The sequence below is a fragment of the Oncorhynchus clarkii genome, chromosome 20, assembly GCF_045791955.1.
Source record: "Oncorhynchus clarkii lewisi isolate Uvic-CL-2024 chromosome 20, UVic_Ocla_1.0, whole genome shotgun sequence".
Classification (NCBI taxonomy): Eukaryota; Metazoa; Chordata; class Actinopteri; order Salmoniformes; family Salmonidae; genus Oncorhynchus; species Oncorhynchus clarkii.
Genome location: NC_092166.1, coordinates 42,863,392 through 42,876,996, shown reverse-complemented (window position 1 = coordinate 42,876,996; position 13,605 = coordinate 42,863,392). Strand labels below are relative to the sequence as shown.

Sequence of the window (13,605 nt, the reverse complement as noted above, 5' to 3'; positions counted from 1 at the left end):
AATCATCTCAGTATGCAATAAATCCAACCGATTGGATTAGTTTGGGAAAACTGTCTGTTATTTATCTTCGTGAGACATGACCCAATCTATTTCTACGCCCAAATGGCACCCTACTCCGTATATATTGCACTCCTTTTGACAAGGGTCCATGCTCAAAGGTAGTGCACTATGTAGTGCCATTTGAGACACAACCCAGATATATCTGTGCTTCAATGCTTTTGCCAACTAACGGAATACATACGGAATACATACGTATGTTTCTTGCATCACATAATTGCTTCTACTGTTTGGAACATCACCCAAACAGGTGAATGGTAACATTCATCTGCACAATACAACCATTATGGCAAGCAACATCTACTTTTAAAGGTTGAAAGCAATGAGCCAACATGTAAATACGGGGTTCAAAATCCAGTGCAAACTACAAACATTTTTACTGGAAAGAGGAAATTTTTTAAGCATTCAGAGGTCAGGCAGTGCAACAGCAAAAATGAGAAAAATGCCCAGACTGTTTGAATGTAGTGCATAAATAATGTAAATCCTTCTCATAGGTCAGTCATTTGTATTGTACCCCAGGGAACTAAACCAAAACCACACACTTGAAGGAGATGAGAGCACAGTAGCTGAGAGACCACACTGGTGGTGGAACTGAGTTGATATGTTCTGGTCCAGGGTCTGTTTATGTAATCATGTAAACTCCTCATTTTAATTTTTTTATTCAACTAGGCAAGTCAGTTAAGAACAAATTCTTATTTACAATGACGGCCTACCACGGCCAAATCTAGAGAGAGAGAGAGAGAGAGAGAGAGAGAGAGGCTTGTAAACATTGCATATTCTTTACACTTTATTGGGAGAAGCTAGCTCCTTTATCATAGTGAGTGGTCACCATCACCGTGCCACAGCCTTTGTTTTGCGCAATTAGTGGTAAAGTGGAGAGTGATTGCAGCTGTGTAAGCCCAGTGCCCAGTCCCCACAGCCACTGACAATTAGAACAGGGACAACACAGAGACACCCCCTCTTCACTGACTGTGGCTCAGTCAGTCTGCCCTACTGTGCGTGTATTTCACCAACAAAGTCGACTTTTTACTCTCTCTCACTATAGTTGCATATATAGTGCACTACTTCTGACTAGGAATACGGTGCCATTTTGGACTCAGACCATGTCTCCATTTAGACACACAGAATTGCAATGGCCTTACAAACATCTGAGCTGACTTTACTTCCACAATGTAGATCTTTGGTAATGCTATCTTAATGAGACTAGACATACAGTACTTCCATTCTTGTCACAGCATGTATTACTTGAGTCAGCTGAAAAAACTCTAAATCTCCCAGTCAATCCTGATACGGTTTTGCGCATCAATCGTTGAGTCCATCCTCACCGCCTCCATCACCGTCTGGTTTGGATCTGCGTCTGCAACGCATTGTACAGTCTGCAGAGAGGTCCTGCACGATTTCAGGGCAAGGAAGCGAGTAGGAAAGATCATCCCCGACCCCTCCCATCTCAGTCACCCCCTCCTCTAAAAATTCACCTCTGACAGGTGGTTCAGGTCACTCATGACCAAAACCTCCCTCCACCTGAAAAGTTTCTTCACCCATGACCATGACACCAACTGACCATCTGGCCCACAGAGACTAAAGGACTATGCACTCTATGCTGCACACTGCATCAGGCATCTCTGAACTGTACACAAAATAACTGCACTATACTGTATTGCACTCTGTCCATCTCTTTGCATTTAGATATATTCATACTGATACTGTAAATGTGTAAATACACTGTATATCAACCGTATACCCACTGTACATTGGTATAGCTGCTCATTCTCTTGTACTGTAGCTTTATGTTCACTTTACCTAGTTGTACGTGTGTATAATGTATGTAAACGTAGTTTTAACTTCATTGTCTGTATGTCTCTAAATGTTGTCTATCACTGGCAGCACCATATCACAGAGTAAAATTCTGAGTATGTGTAAATGTTCTTGGCTAATAAAGGTCATTTAGATTCATAGTAGTACTACGGCACTGGATGAGAGTCTTGAGTGAGTCTTGAGTATCAGACGGTAAACAGAGCAGCCTCCTATGTGGTCTTCAAAAGTGCTCCTTCTCTTGGGGTTCTGGACCTACTTATTGTGTGTGTGTATGTGAGCATACCTGCATGAGTGTGTGTTAGAATGTGTATGTAGCCTGCCATTTAAGTGTGTGTGTGTGTGTGTGTGTGTGTGTGTGTGTGTGTGTGTGTGTGTGTGTGTGTGTGTGTGTGTGCGCCCACAGAACGGAAGGCTGCCACTGAGCTCATGGTCTCTGGGGAGTTTTGACTCTGGCCATTGGACTTCCTCCTCCTGTGTGGGTGTTCTATCACTCCATCACATAGACAGATGTAATTGTGGCATTAACATCCACTTCCTCTACCTTGGCTCCATCTCCACTAATGGCATCAGAGGAGGAGATGGCCTCTCGCATAAACAGAGCATTTCCTCTCTTGCTGAAACTGACCCTCTTTTTCCACTCAACCGTTCATTCCCACTTTGATTCTCAGCATAAACCCTGATTACGAATCCCCATGCTGGGATTCTCTCTGGCCCTGACAAAAGCCTTGAGGAGGATGGAAGAACAGAGTTCCATGCAGCAGAGAAGAGGCTTAGTTTACAGTGGTTGCAGTTGATCATCTATGAAGATGAATAGTTAGGCTACCCCCCCTTTATGTTGTTTATTTTGGGTCTCTCCCACTGGCCATTTGAAAAGGCCCGTGTTCGAGGCAGGAGAGTTGCACTCCTCAACACTTGGCGAGACATGTGGTTGGACCTCCACAAACCTCAGCAGGGCCTCTCATTAGCGGCCCACATCACAGACCCCCTGCCCTCCTCTCCCTCGCTGCCCCAATGGCCCTCAGGTGCTGCACGGCCCAGCGCTTTTCCTTGTCATTATAGTCACATGCTCTGGCGAAGGACCTGAAAATATATGCTGTCACTGAATCTTCACCTCCTTGCTGTAACTTTCTCTCCCAGTCATCTGAAGAGGAGCACTGGCCACTTACTCTGTAGCCCACCAGAATGTACTCCCAACCTTCCAAAATGTCTGCTGCATCACATAATTAAAACAGGTTGGGTAACAAGTGCTGCAGATATTTTTTGTGACACAATAACAAAGTCGGCTCTGAATTTAGAAAGCAAACCTATTCTTACATCACTCAGATATGTTTCCCTTTTAGTTGGAACATTTTATAATGCAGGCCAAATTAGTCCTGTGAATGTTCACCTCACATTATTGTGTGATAAAAGCACACTAACTTGGACTTGAGGCTGCTATTGTAAACATCTCAGGACTCCAACAACAATACACCCCTTTTCACAATTAAGTCCCAACACTGTTGAAAATTTTGCTTACAGTACTACTGTCAATGGACACAACCCAAATGTAAGATATTCAATTGATTTCATAGGCACTGGGAACAAAGATCACGAAACCAAAGATACACATCATCAGCTATAATGAATCACATATACCCAAAACATCCTGACAAAGACTAGTTAGCTTATTAAGCCACCAACCTTTGTAATCCCAGACACCCTGTGCATCTGTCCACAAGAGTTTACAAACTCATGACAATTCTTATTGAATTTGATGCAGCTGAGTAGAAACTTAACACTAAATTGGTGAATTTAGTGGAAACTTGCCCATTTATGACAAGCATGGCAACAAGTATTTTTTGCAGTAGCTCTATAATTACAGACTGCAATTACCACCAGTTATGTTGTTATTACAGTGTAACTATGAGTTACTACAATTAACTACAATACTTCTTATCGTGTAATTACACATGTAATTACACTGTAATAAGAACCCCTAAAAATAAAGTGTTACCCAAATAGGTTAAGAATTTAATCTATGGGGTTTAACATTGTTCAATACAGGGTGTAAGTGGAGGAATTCACAACAAATGACCTGAACTAAAGTTATCAACAACTATGGCAAGTGTTGATAAGCACTAACCCCTTTCCGTAGCCATTCGGGGGATGCAGAGGACGAGGGTTCCTTGGCTGAGTCCGTGTCTGGTCCTGACTGGAAAAGGCCATCTGGCGGTAAAGGTCACAGCTAGGTTACAGGTTAAATGTCAGAGGTTACAGGAAAAAACACCTGTATAACCTCCACCTCAATACATTAGTGACAAAATGAAATGTACATGATACTGATGAGAGAAATGCAGTCATGTACCTGTGCCTGACAGCTGGGTTTCCCTGAGATCATTGTTTGGGGCCCCTGATGGACAGCTCATGAACATGTACTCAGCATCCTCAACTGGAACACAAGAACACAGACAAACAAAATGTCTCAATGAATTTTTCAAGGTCCCTATCTCTGTTCAAACACCTGTACAACCACATCACAATTTTGCTCTTTTACAGTGCCTTGCGAAAGTATTCGGACCCCTTGAACTTTGCGACCTTTTGCCACATTTCAGGCTTCAAACATAAAGATATAAAACTGTATTTTTTTGTGAAGAATCAACAACAAATGGGACACAATCATAAGGTGGAACGACATTTATTGGATATTTCAAACTTTTTTAACAAATCAAAAACTGAAAAATTGGGCGTGCAAAATTATTCAGCCCCCTTAAGTTAATACTTTGTAGCGCCACCTTTTGCTGCGATTACAGCTGTAAGTCGCTTGGGGTATGTCTCTATCAGTTTTGCACATCGAGAGACTGAAATGTTTTCCCATTCCTCCTTGCAAAACAGCTCGAGCTCAGTGAGGTTGGATGGAGAGCATTTGTGAACAGCAGTTTTCAGTTCTTTCCACAGATTCTCGATTGGATTCAGGTCTGGACTTTGACCTGGCCATTCTAACACCTGGATATGTTTATTTTTGAACCATTCCATTGTAGATTTTGCTTTATGTTTTGGATCATTGTCTTGTTGGAAGACAATTGTCCGTCCCAGTCTCAGGTCTTTTGCAGACTCCATCAGGTTTTCTTCCAGAATGGTCCTGTATTTGGCTCCATCCATCTTCCCATCAATTTTAACCATCTTCCCTGTCCCTGCTGAAGAAAAGCAGGCCCAAACCATGATGCTGCCACCACCATGTTTGACAGTGGGGATGGTGTGTTCAGAGTGATGAGCTGTGTTGCTTTTACGCCAAACATAACGTTTTGCATTGTTGCCAAAAAGTTCAATTTTGGTTTCATCTGACCAGAGCACCTTCTTCCACATGTTTGGTGTGTCTCCCAGGTGGCTTGTGGCAAACTTTAAATGACACTTTTTATGGATATCTTTAAGAAATGGCTTTCTTCTTGCCACTCTTCCATAAAGGCCAGATTTGTGCAATTGTTGTCCTATGGACAGAGTCTCCCACCTTAGCTGTAGATCTCTGCAGTTCATCCAGAGTGATCATGGGCCTCTTGGCTGCATCTCTGATCAGTCTTCTCCTTGTATGAGCTGAAAGTTTAGAGGGACGGCCAGGTCTTGGTAGATTTGCAGTGGTCTGATACTCCTTCCATTTCAATATTATCGCTTGCACAGTGCTCCTTGGGATGTTTAAAGCTTGGGAAATCTTTTTGTATCCAAATCCGGCTTTAAACTTCTTCACAACAGTATCTCGGACCTGCCTGGTGTGTTCCTTGTTCTTCATGATGCTCTCTGTGCTTTTAACGGACCTCTGAGACTATCACAGTGCAGGTGCATTTATACGGAGACTTGATTACACACAGGTGGATTGTATTTATCATCATTAGTCATTTAGGTCAACATTGGATCATTCAGAGATCCTCACTGAACTTCTGGAGAGAGTTTGCTGCACTGAAAGTAAAGGGGCTGAATAATTTTGCACGCCCAATTTTTCAGTTTTTGATTTGTTAAAAAAGTTTGAAATATCCAATAAATGTCGTTCCACTTCATGATTGTGTCCCACTTGTTGTTGATTCTTCACAAAAAAAATACAGTTTTATATCTTTATGTTTGAAGCCTGAAATGTGGCAAAAGGTCGCAAAGTTCAAGGGGGCCGAATACTTTCGCAAGGCACTGTACATCTGGGATGAGTATTGCAAGATATGTAAACATCATTATTAAAGTGGCATTAATAAAGTGACTAGTGATCCATTTGTTAGAGTGGCCAATGATTTCAAGTCTATATGTAGGAAGCAGCCTCTGTCTTAGTGATGGCTGTTTAACAGTCTGATGGCCTTGCGATAGGAGCTATTTTTCAGTCTCTAGGTCCCAGCGTTGATGCACCTGTACTGACCTCGCCTTCTGGACGGTTGCGGGGTGAACAGGCAGTGTCTCGGGTGATTGTTGTCCTTGATGATCTTTTTGGTCTTCCTGTGACATCAGGTGCTGTATGTGTCCTGGAGGGCAGGTAGTTTGCTCTCTGTGATGCATTGTGCAGACCACACCACCCTCTGGAGATCCCTGCATTTGTGGGCGGTGCAGTTGCCATACCAGGCTGTGATACAGCCCAACAGGATGCTCTCAATTGTGCATTTATATAAGTTTGTGAGGGTTTTAGGTGACAAGTCACCTGAAGTTGAAGAAGCGATGTTGCACCTTCTTCACCACACCGTCTGTGACCATTTCAGTTTGTCCGTGATGTGTACGCCGAGGAACTTGAAACTTTCCACCTTCTCCACTGCTGTCCCATCGATGTGGATAGGGCTGTGCTCCCTCTGCTGTTTCTTGAAGTCCACAATCATCTCCTTTGTTTTATTGATATTGAGCGAGAGGTTGTTTTCCTGACACCACACTCAGAGTGCCCTCACCTTCTCCCTATAGACTGTCTCGTCGTTGGTGATCAAGCCTACCTGTAACGGTTTTCTTTAGGCGAAGTAGAGTCGGACCAAAATGCAGCGTGGTTGTTATTCATGTTTTTTTAATGAAGGAAAACTATACATTAATAAACTACAACAATGAAATATGAAAACCTAAACAGTCCTATCTGGTGCAAACACAGAGACAGGAACAATCACCCACAAACACACAGTGAAACCCAGGCTACCTAAATATGGTTCCCAATCAGAGACAATGACTAACACCTGCCTCTGATTGAGAACCATATCAGGCCAGACATAGAAATAGACAAACCAGACACACAACATAGAATGCCCACCCAGCTCACGTCCTGACCAACACTAAAACAAGGAAAACACACACGAACGATGGTCAGAACGTGACAGTACCCCCCCTCCAAGGTGCGGACTCCGAACGCACAACCTAAACCTATAGGGGAGGGTGTGGGTGGGCATCTGTCCGCGGTGGCGGCTCTGGCGCTGGACGTGGACCCCACTCCATAATTGTCTTAGTCCACCTCCTTAGCGTCCCTAGATAGGCGACCCTCGCTGCCGACCTTGGCCTAGTAGTCCTCACCAAGGCCCCACTGGACTGAGGGGCCCCACTGGACTGAGGGGCAGCTCGGGACTGAGGTAGCTCGGGACTGAGGGGTAGCTCGGGACTGAGGGGTAGCTCGGGACTGAGGGGTAGCTCGGGACTGAGGGGTAGCTCGGCACTGAGAGGAAGCTCAGCACTATGAGGAAGCTCAGCACTGAGAGGAAGCTCAGCACTGAGAGGGAGCTCAGCACTGAGAGGAAGCTCAGGCAGGTAGTAGCCTCTGGCAGATCCTGGCTGGCTGGTGGTTCTGGCAGATCCTGGCTGACTGGCGGTTCCGGCAGATCCTGGCTGACTGGCGGATCCAGGCTGAATGGCAGATCCTGGCTGAATAGCGGATCTGGAAGATCCTGGCTGACTGGCAGCTCCGGCTGCTCCATGCTGACTGGCAGCTCTGGCTGCTCCATGCTGACTGGCAGCTCTGGCTGCTCCATGCTGACTGGCTGCTCTGGCTGCTCCATGCTGACTGGCCCCTCCATGCTGACTGGCGACTCTGGCTGCTCCATGCTGACTGGCGTCTCTGGCTGCTCCATGCTGACTGGCGGCTCTGGCTGCTCCATGCTGACTGGCGGCTCTGGCTGCTCCATGCTGACTGGCGGCTCTGGCTGCTCCATACGGACTGGCAGCTCTGGCGGCATCCTGCAGACTGACAGCTCTGGCAGCTCCTTGCAGACTTGCAGCTCCTTGTAGACTGGCAGCTCCTTGCAGACTGGCAGCTCCTTGCAGACTGGAAGCTCCTTGTAGACTGGCAGCTCCTTGCAGACTGGCAGCTCCTTGCAGACTGGCAGCTCCTTGCAGACTGGCAGTTCTATGCAGACTGGCAGTTCTGAACAGGCGGGAGACTCCGACAGCGCTGGAGAGGAGGAAGGCTCTGACTGCGCTGAACAGGCGGGAAACTCTGGCAGCACTGTAGAGGAGGAAGGCTCTGGCAGCGCTAGATAGGCGGGAGACTCCAGCAGCGCTGGAGAGGAGGAAGGCTCTGGCAGCGCTGGACAGGCGAGGCGCACTGTAGGTCTGATGCGCGGGCTGGCACTGGTGGTACTGGGCCAAGAACACGCACAGGAAGCCTGGTGCGGGGAGCTGCCACCGGAGGGCTGGTGCATGGAGGTGGTACTGGATAGACCGGATCGTGCAGGCGCACTGGAGCTCTTGAGCACCGAGCCTGCACAACCTTACCTGGTTGAATGCTCTCGGTCGCCCTGCCAGTGCGGCGAGGTGGAATAGCCCGCACTGGGCTATGCAGGCGAACCGGAGACACCGAGCGCAAGGCTGGTGCCATGTAAGCCGGCCCAAGGAGACGCACTGGAGACCAGATGCGTAGAGCCGGCTTCATGGCACTTGGCTCGATGCTCACTCTAGCCCGGCCGATACGCGGAGCTGGAATGTACCGCACCGGGCTATCCACCCGCACTGGAGACACCGTGCGCACCACAGCATAACACGGTGCCTGCCCGGTCTCTCTAGCCCCCCGGTAAGCACAGGGAGTTTGCGCAGGTCTCCTACCTGGCGTAACCATACTCCCTGTGAGCCCCCCCCCAATAAATTTTTGGGGCTGACTCCCGGGCTTCCTTGCCAACCGTGTTCCCTCGTATCGCCGGCTCCTCTCTCCGGCTGCCTCTGCTCTCCTAAGTGCCTCCACCTGTTCCCATGGGAAGCGATCTCTTCCAGCCAGTATCTCCTCCCAAGTGTAACAACCCTTGCCGTCCAAAACGTCCTCCCATGTCCATTCCTCTTTACGCTGCTCCTGCTGCCTTTCACCATGCCGCTTCGTCCTGTTGTGGTGGGTGATTCTGTAACGGTTTTCTTTAGGCGAAGTAGAGTCGGACCAAAATGCAGCGTGGTTGTTATTCATGGTTTTTTAATGAAGGAAAACTATACATGAATAAACTACAAAACAATGAAATGTGAAAACCTAAACAGTCCTACCTGGTGCAAACACAGAGACAGGAACAATCACCCACAAACACACAGTGAAACCCAGGCTACCTAAATATGGTTCCCAATCAGAGACAATGACTAACACCTGCCTCTGATTGAGAACCCTATCAGGCTAGACATAGAAATAGACAAACCAGACACACAACATAGAATGCCCACCCAGCTCACGTCCTGACCAACACTAAAACAAGGAAAACACACACGAACGATGGTCAGAACGTAACACTACCACTGTTGTGTCATCTGCAAACTTGATGATCGAATTCAAGGCGTGCATGGCCATGCAGTCATGGGTGAACAGGGAGTACAGGAGGGGACTGAGCACGTACTCTTGTGTGGCCCCAAGTGTTGAGTATCAGTGAAGTGGAGATGTTGTTTCCTACCTTCACCATCTCGGGGCAGCCCTTCAGGAAGTCCAGGACTCAATCACACAAGGCAGGGTTGACACCCAGGGCCTCAAACTTAATGATGAGCTTGGAGGGTACTATGGTGTTGAATGCTGAACTGTAGTCAATGAACAGCATTCTTACATTCCTCTTGTTTTCCTCTTGTCCAGATCGGATAGGGCAATGTGATGGCGATTGCATAATCTGTGGACCTATTGGGGCAGTATGAAAATTGTAGTGGGTCTAGGGTGACAGGTAAGGTGGAGGTGATATGATTCTTGACTAGTCTCTCAAAGCAGTTCATGATGACAGACATGAGTGCTATGGGGTGATAGTCATTCAGTTCAGTTACCTTTGCCTTCTTGGGTACAGGAACAATGGTGGCCATCTTGAAGCATGTGGGCACAGCAAACTGGGATTGTTAGAGATTGAATATTTTCATAAACATACCAGCCAACTGGTCTGCGCATGCTCTGAGGATGTGGCTAGGGATGCAGTCTGGGCCGGCAGCCTTGCGAAGGTTAACACGTTTACATGCCTTATTCACTTCGACCACGGAGAAGGAGCTGGGGGGCATAGTCCTTGGTAGCAGTCTGCATCGTTGGCAGTGTATTATCCTCAAAGTGGGCAAAGAAGTTGTTTAGTTTGTCTGGAAGAAAGACGTGGTGTCCATGACGTAGCTGGTTTTCTTTTTGTAGTCCATGATTGCCTGTAGACCCTTCCACATTCCTCTTATTCTCACATTCCTCTTATTCTCTCACATGTCTGAGCGGTTGAATTGCAACTCTACTTATGCTGACATTTCGCTTGTTCGATTGCAGTGCGGAGGGAATAACTACACTGTTTGTATTCAGCCATATTCCCGGTTATGTTTCCGTGGTTAGATGCAGTGCGCTATCAGTTTTGCACAAATGCCGCCATCTATCCACTTTTTCTGGTTAGGGTAGGTTTTAATAGTTACAGTGGGAACAACATCTCCTATGCACTTACTTATAAACTCACTAACTAAATTATCATATAAATCTATATTTTCCTCTGAGGCTACCCGGAACATGCCCCAGTCTGCGTGATCAAAACAATCCAGCGTTGATTCCAATTGGTCAGACCAGAGTTGAATGGTCCTAGTCACAGGTACCTCCTGTTTGAGTTTCTGCCTATAGGAGAGGAGAAGCAAAATGGAGTCGTGGTCCGATTTGCCGAATGGAGGACAGGGGACGGCCTTGTATACATCGTGGAAGTTAAAGTAGCAGTGCTCTAGAGTTCTGCCAGCCCGCGTACTACAATCGATATGCTGATAGAATTGAGGTAGCCTTGTTCTCAGATTTTCTTTGTTAAAATCCCCATCTACAATAAATGCCGCCTCCAGATATATGGTTTCCAGTTAACATAAAGTCCAGTGGAGTTCCTTGAGACCTCTCTTGGTTTTGGCTTGGTGTGGGATATATATACACAGCAGTGAGAATAACTGACGAAAATTCTCTTGCAGATAATATGGACGGCATTTGATTGGAAGGAATTCCAGGTCCGGTGAACAAAAGGACTTGAGTTCCTGTATGTGGTTACAATTGCACCATGAGTCATTAATCATGAAACAAACACCCCCGCCTTTATTCTTCCCTGAGAGATGTTTATTCCTGTTGGCACGACGCATAAAGAATCCCGGTGGCGGTATCGACTCTGACAGCATGTCCTCAGAGAGCCATGTTTCCGTGAAACAGAGTATGTTACAATCCCGGATGCCTCTCTGGAAAGAAACCTTAGCCTTATTGTCTCTACCTTGTTATCTAGAGACTGGACATTAGCGAGTAAAATACTCTGAAGCTGTAGATGGTGTGCGCGCCTCCGAAGTCTGACCAGAGGGCGGCTCGGTCTACCTCTCCTGTGGCGACGTTGTTTTGGGTCAGCCTCTGGAAACAGTTTGAGTGCCTCGGGTAGTTCGAAGAAAGTATCCGCTTTGGGAAAGTCTTATTTCTGGTCGTAGTGCTGGTAATTTGACATCGCTCTGATATCTAATAGTTCTTCCCGGCTGTGTGTAATAACATTTAAGATTTTCTGGGCTAACAATGTAAGAAATAATACATAAACAAAATACTGCATAGTTTCCTAAGGACTAGAAGCGAGGCAACCCTCTCTAGCGACGCCATCTTGCTAACGCGTAGCTGTCCTTGATCGTCGTCTATGTCTGTTGAACTCGATGGATCCATCTATGGGTAGTGGCTCGATGTAAGGCTCTGGTTGTCCACAATAGGTCACAATGTCCTTCTTTGTTAGTGGGTTGGTTGTTGGAATAGATACATCACCAATGGTTGTCTAAGAGGGATCTTTCTTTCCCCTCATGTCTTTGGTCAAATTCTAGGACCACTTTTACATGCACAGCTGCAGACTGTGAATGTTTCGGGTCTCCTAGGTAAGGTTATCTTCTCGTGTAGAGGTTGAGAGCTTCAGAGTTTCTAACAATTTCAACGTGTGGACCACGGTCTCAAGTCTTTTGGTCTCGTAGTGGTCTCAATGATTCATTATTCAGGGTTCTGCTCCCAACCACTTTACACGCCAGCAGTAACCTGGCAATGTACAGGTCTCACCATTTTCAGCTTTGTAGCCACCGCTCCACGCTTTCAGGTCTGGTAGTTTTAACCATTTGTAACGTTTAGCTCATGCTATACGTCGGCTGGTCTGTAGAATTTTTCCGTCAAGCTGGTGTAATGTAAATTTTGTTACCAAGTCCTTTTAAGCACTCTGGGCAACACAATGTCTGTGCTCACCTGGACATGGTTACTAACTAACTGGGCACACTTATATGAAAAGCAATTATCTAATTTAGAAGGCTAAAATCACATTGCCATCTTCACCAAAGTATTTTCATATTTAATTATATATTTTATACAACATTTAGATGTAAACTTGATACATAGGCTGCTTACACTTTCATAGTTACGGTTACTTGGATATACCATCTTCTTGTGACTCTCAAACCCGGATCCAGGAGCGTAATCATAGCCTCAAACGAATTAGTATAACGCAGTGGACATAAATCTTCCTATTCATGAAAATCACAAATGAAATATACTGAGACACAGCTTAGCCTTTTGTTAATCACACTGTCATCTCAGATTTTCTAAATATGCTTTACAGCCAACGCTAGACAAGCATTTGTGTAAGTTTATCATGGCATAATGCTATGCTAGTCTCTGCTAGCAGCAGGCAACATTTTCACGAAAATAAGAAAAGCAATCCAATTAAATCATTTACCTTTGAAGAACTTCAGATGTTTTCACTCAGGAGACTCCCAGTTAGATAGCAAATGTTCCTTTTTTCCAAAAATATTATTTTTGTTGGCGAAATAGCTCCTGTTTGTTCTTCACGTTTGGCTGAGAAATGGACCGGAAAATGAGGTCACTATAACGCCAAACTTTTTTTCCAAATTAGCTCCATAATATCGACAGAAACATGGCAAATGTTGTTTAGAATCAATCCTCAAGGTGTTTTTCACATATCTATTCGATAATATATCCGTCGGGACAATTGGTTTCTCATTAGAAGCGATTGGAATAATGGCTACCTCAGTACTCTACGCAAGATTTTCTGCGGGAGCCATCATGTGACCACTTGCTCAATGTGGTCCCTTACGGCTATTCTTCAACATAAATGCGTAAAAAGACGTCACAATGCTGTAGACACATTGGGGAATACGTAGAAAGCGTAAGCTCATTCGTAGCCCATTCACAGCCATATAAGGAGTCATTGGCATGAAGCGCTTTCAAAAAATGCGGCACTTCCTGATTGGATTTTTATCTGGGTTTCGCCTGTAACATCAGTTCTGTTGCACTCACAGACAATATCTTTGCAGTTTTGGAAACGTCAGAGTGTTTTCTATCCAAAGCTGTCAATTATATGCATAGTCGAG

The 13,605-nt window shown here is 45.7% G+C and overlaps 1 protein-coding gene across 7 annotated transcripts in view; it reads right to left on the bottom strand.

The window, feature by feature from the left end:
• LOC139376382 (actin filament-associated protein 1-like 2) overlaps positions 1-13,605 on the bottom strand; it is a 40,198-nt gene that overhangs the window by 18,606 nt on the left and 7,987 nt on the right. For 6 of the 7 annotated variants that reach the window (XR_011627912.1, XR_011627911.1, XM_071118905.1 and 3 more), the window contains 2 exons: positions 4,217-4,300; positions 3,995-4,077 (listed from right to left, as the gene is read on the bottom strand). Coding sequence is in view for 5 of the 7 variants with exons in the window: in XM_071118905.1 (XP_070975006.1) it covers positions 3,995-4,077; positions 4,217-4,300 (167 nt within the window). In the remaining 2 variants the exon portion in view is untranslated. Of the gene's footprint in view, positions 1-3,994; positions 4,078-4,216; positions 4,301-12,950; positions 13,070-13,605 lie in introns of all 7 variants that reach the window. The other variant, XM_071118907.1, reaches the window with a different exon arrangement.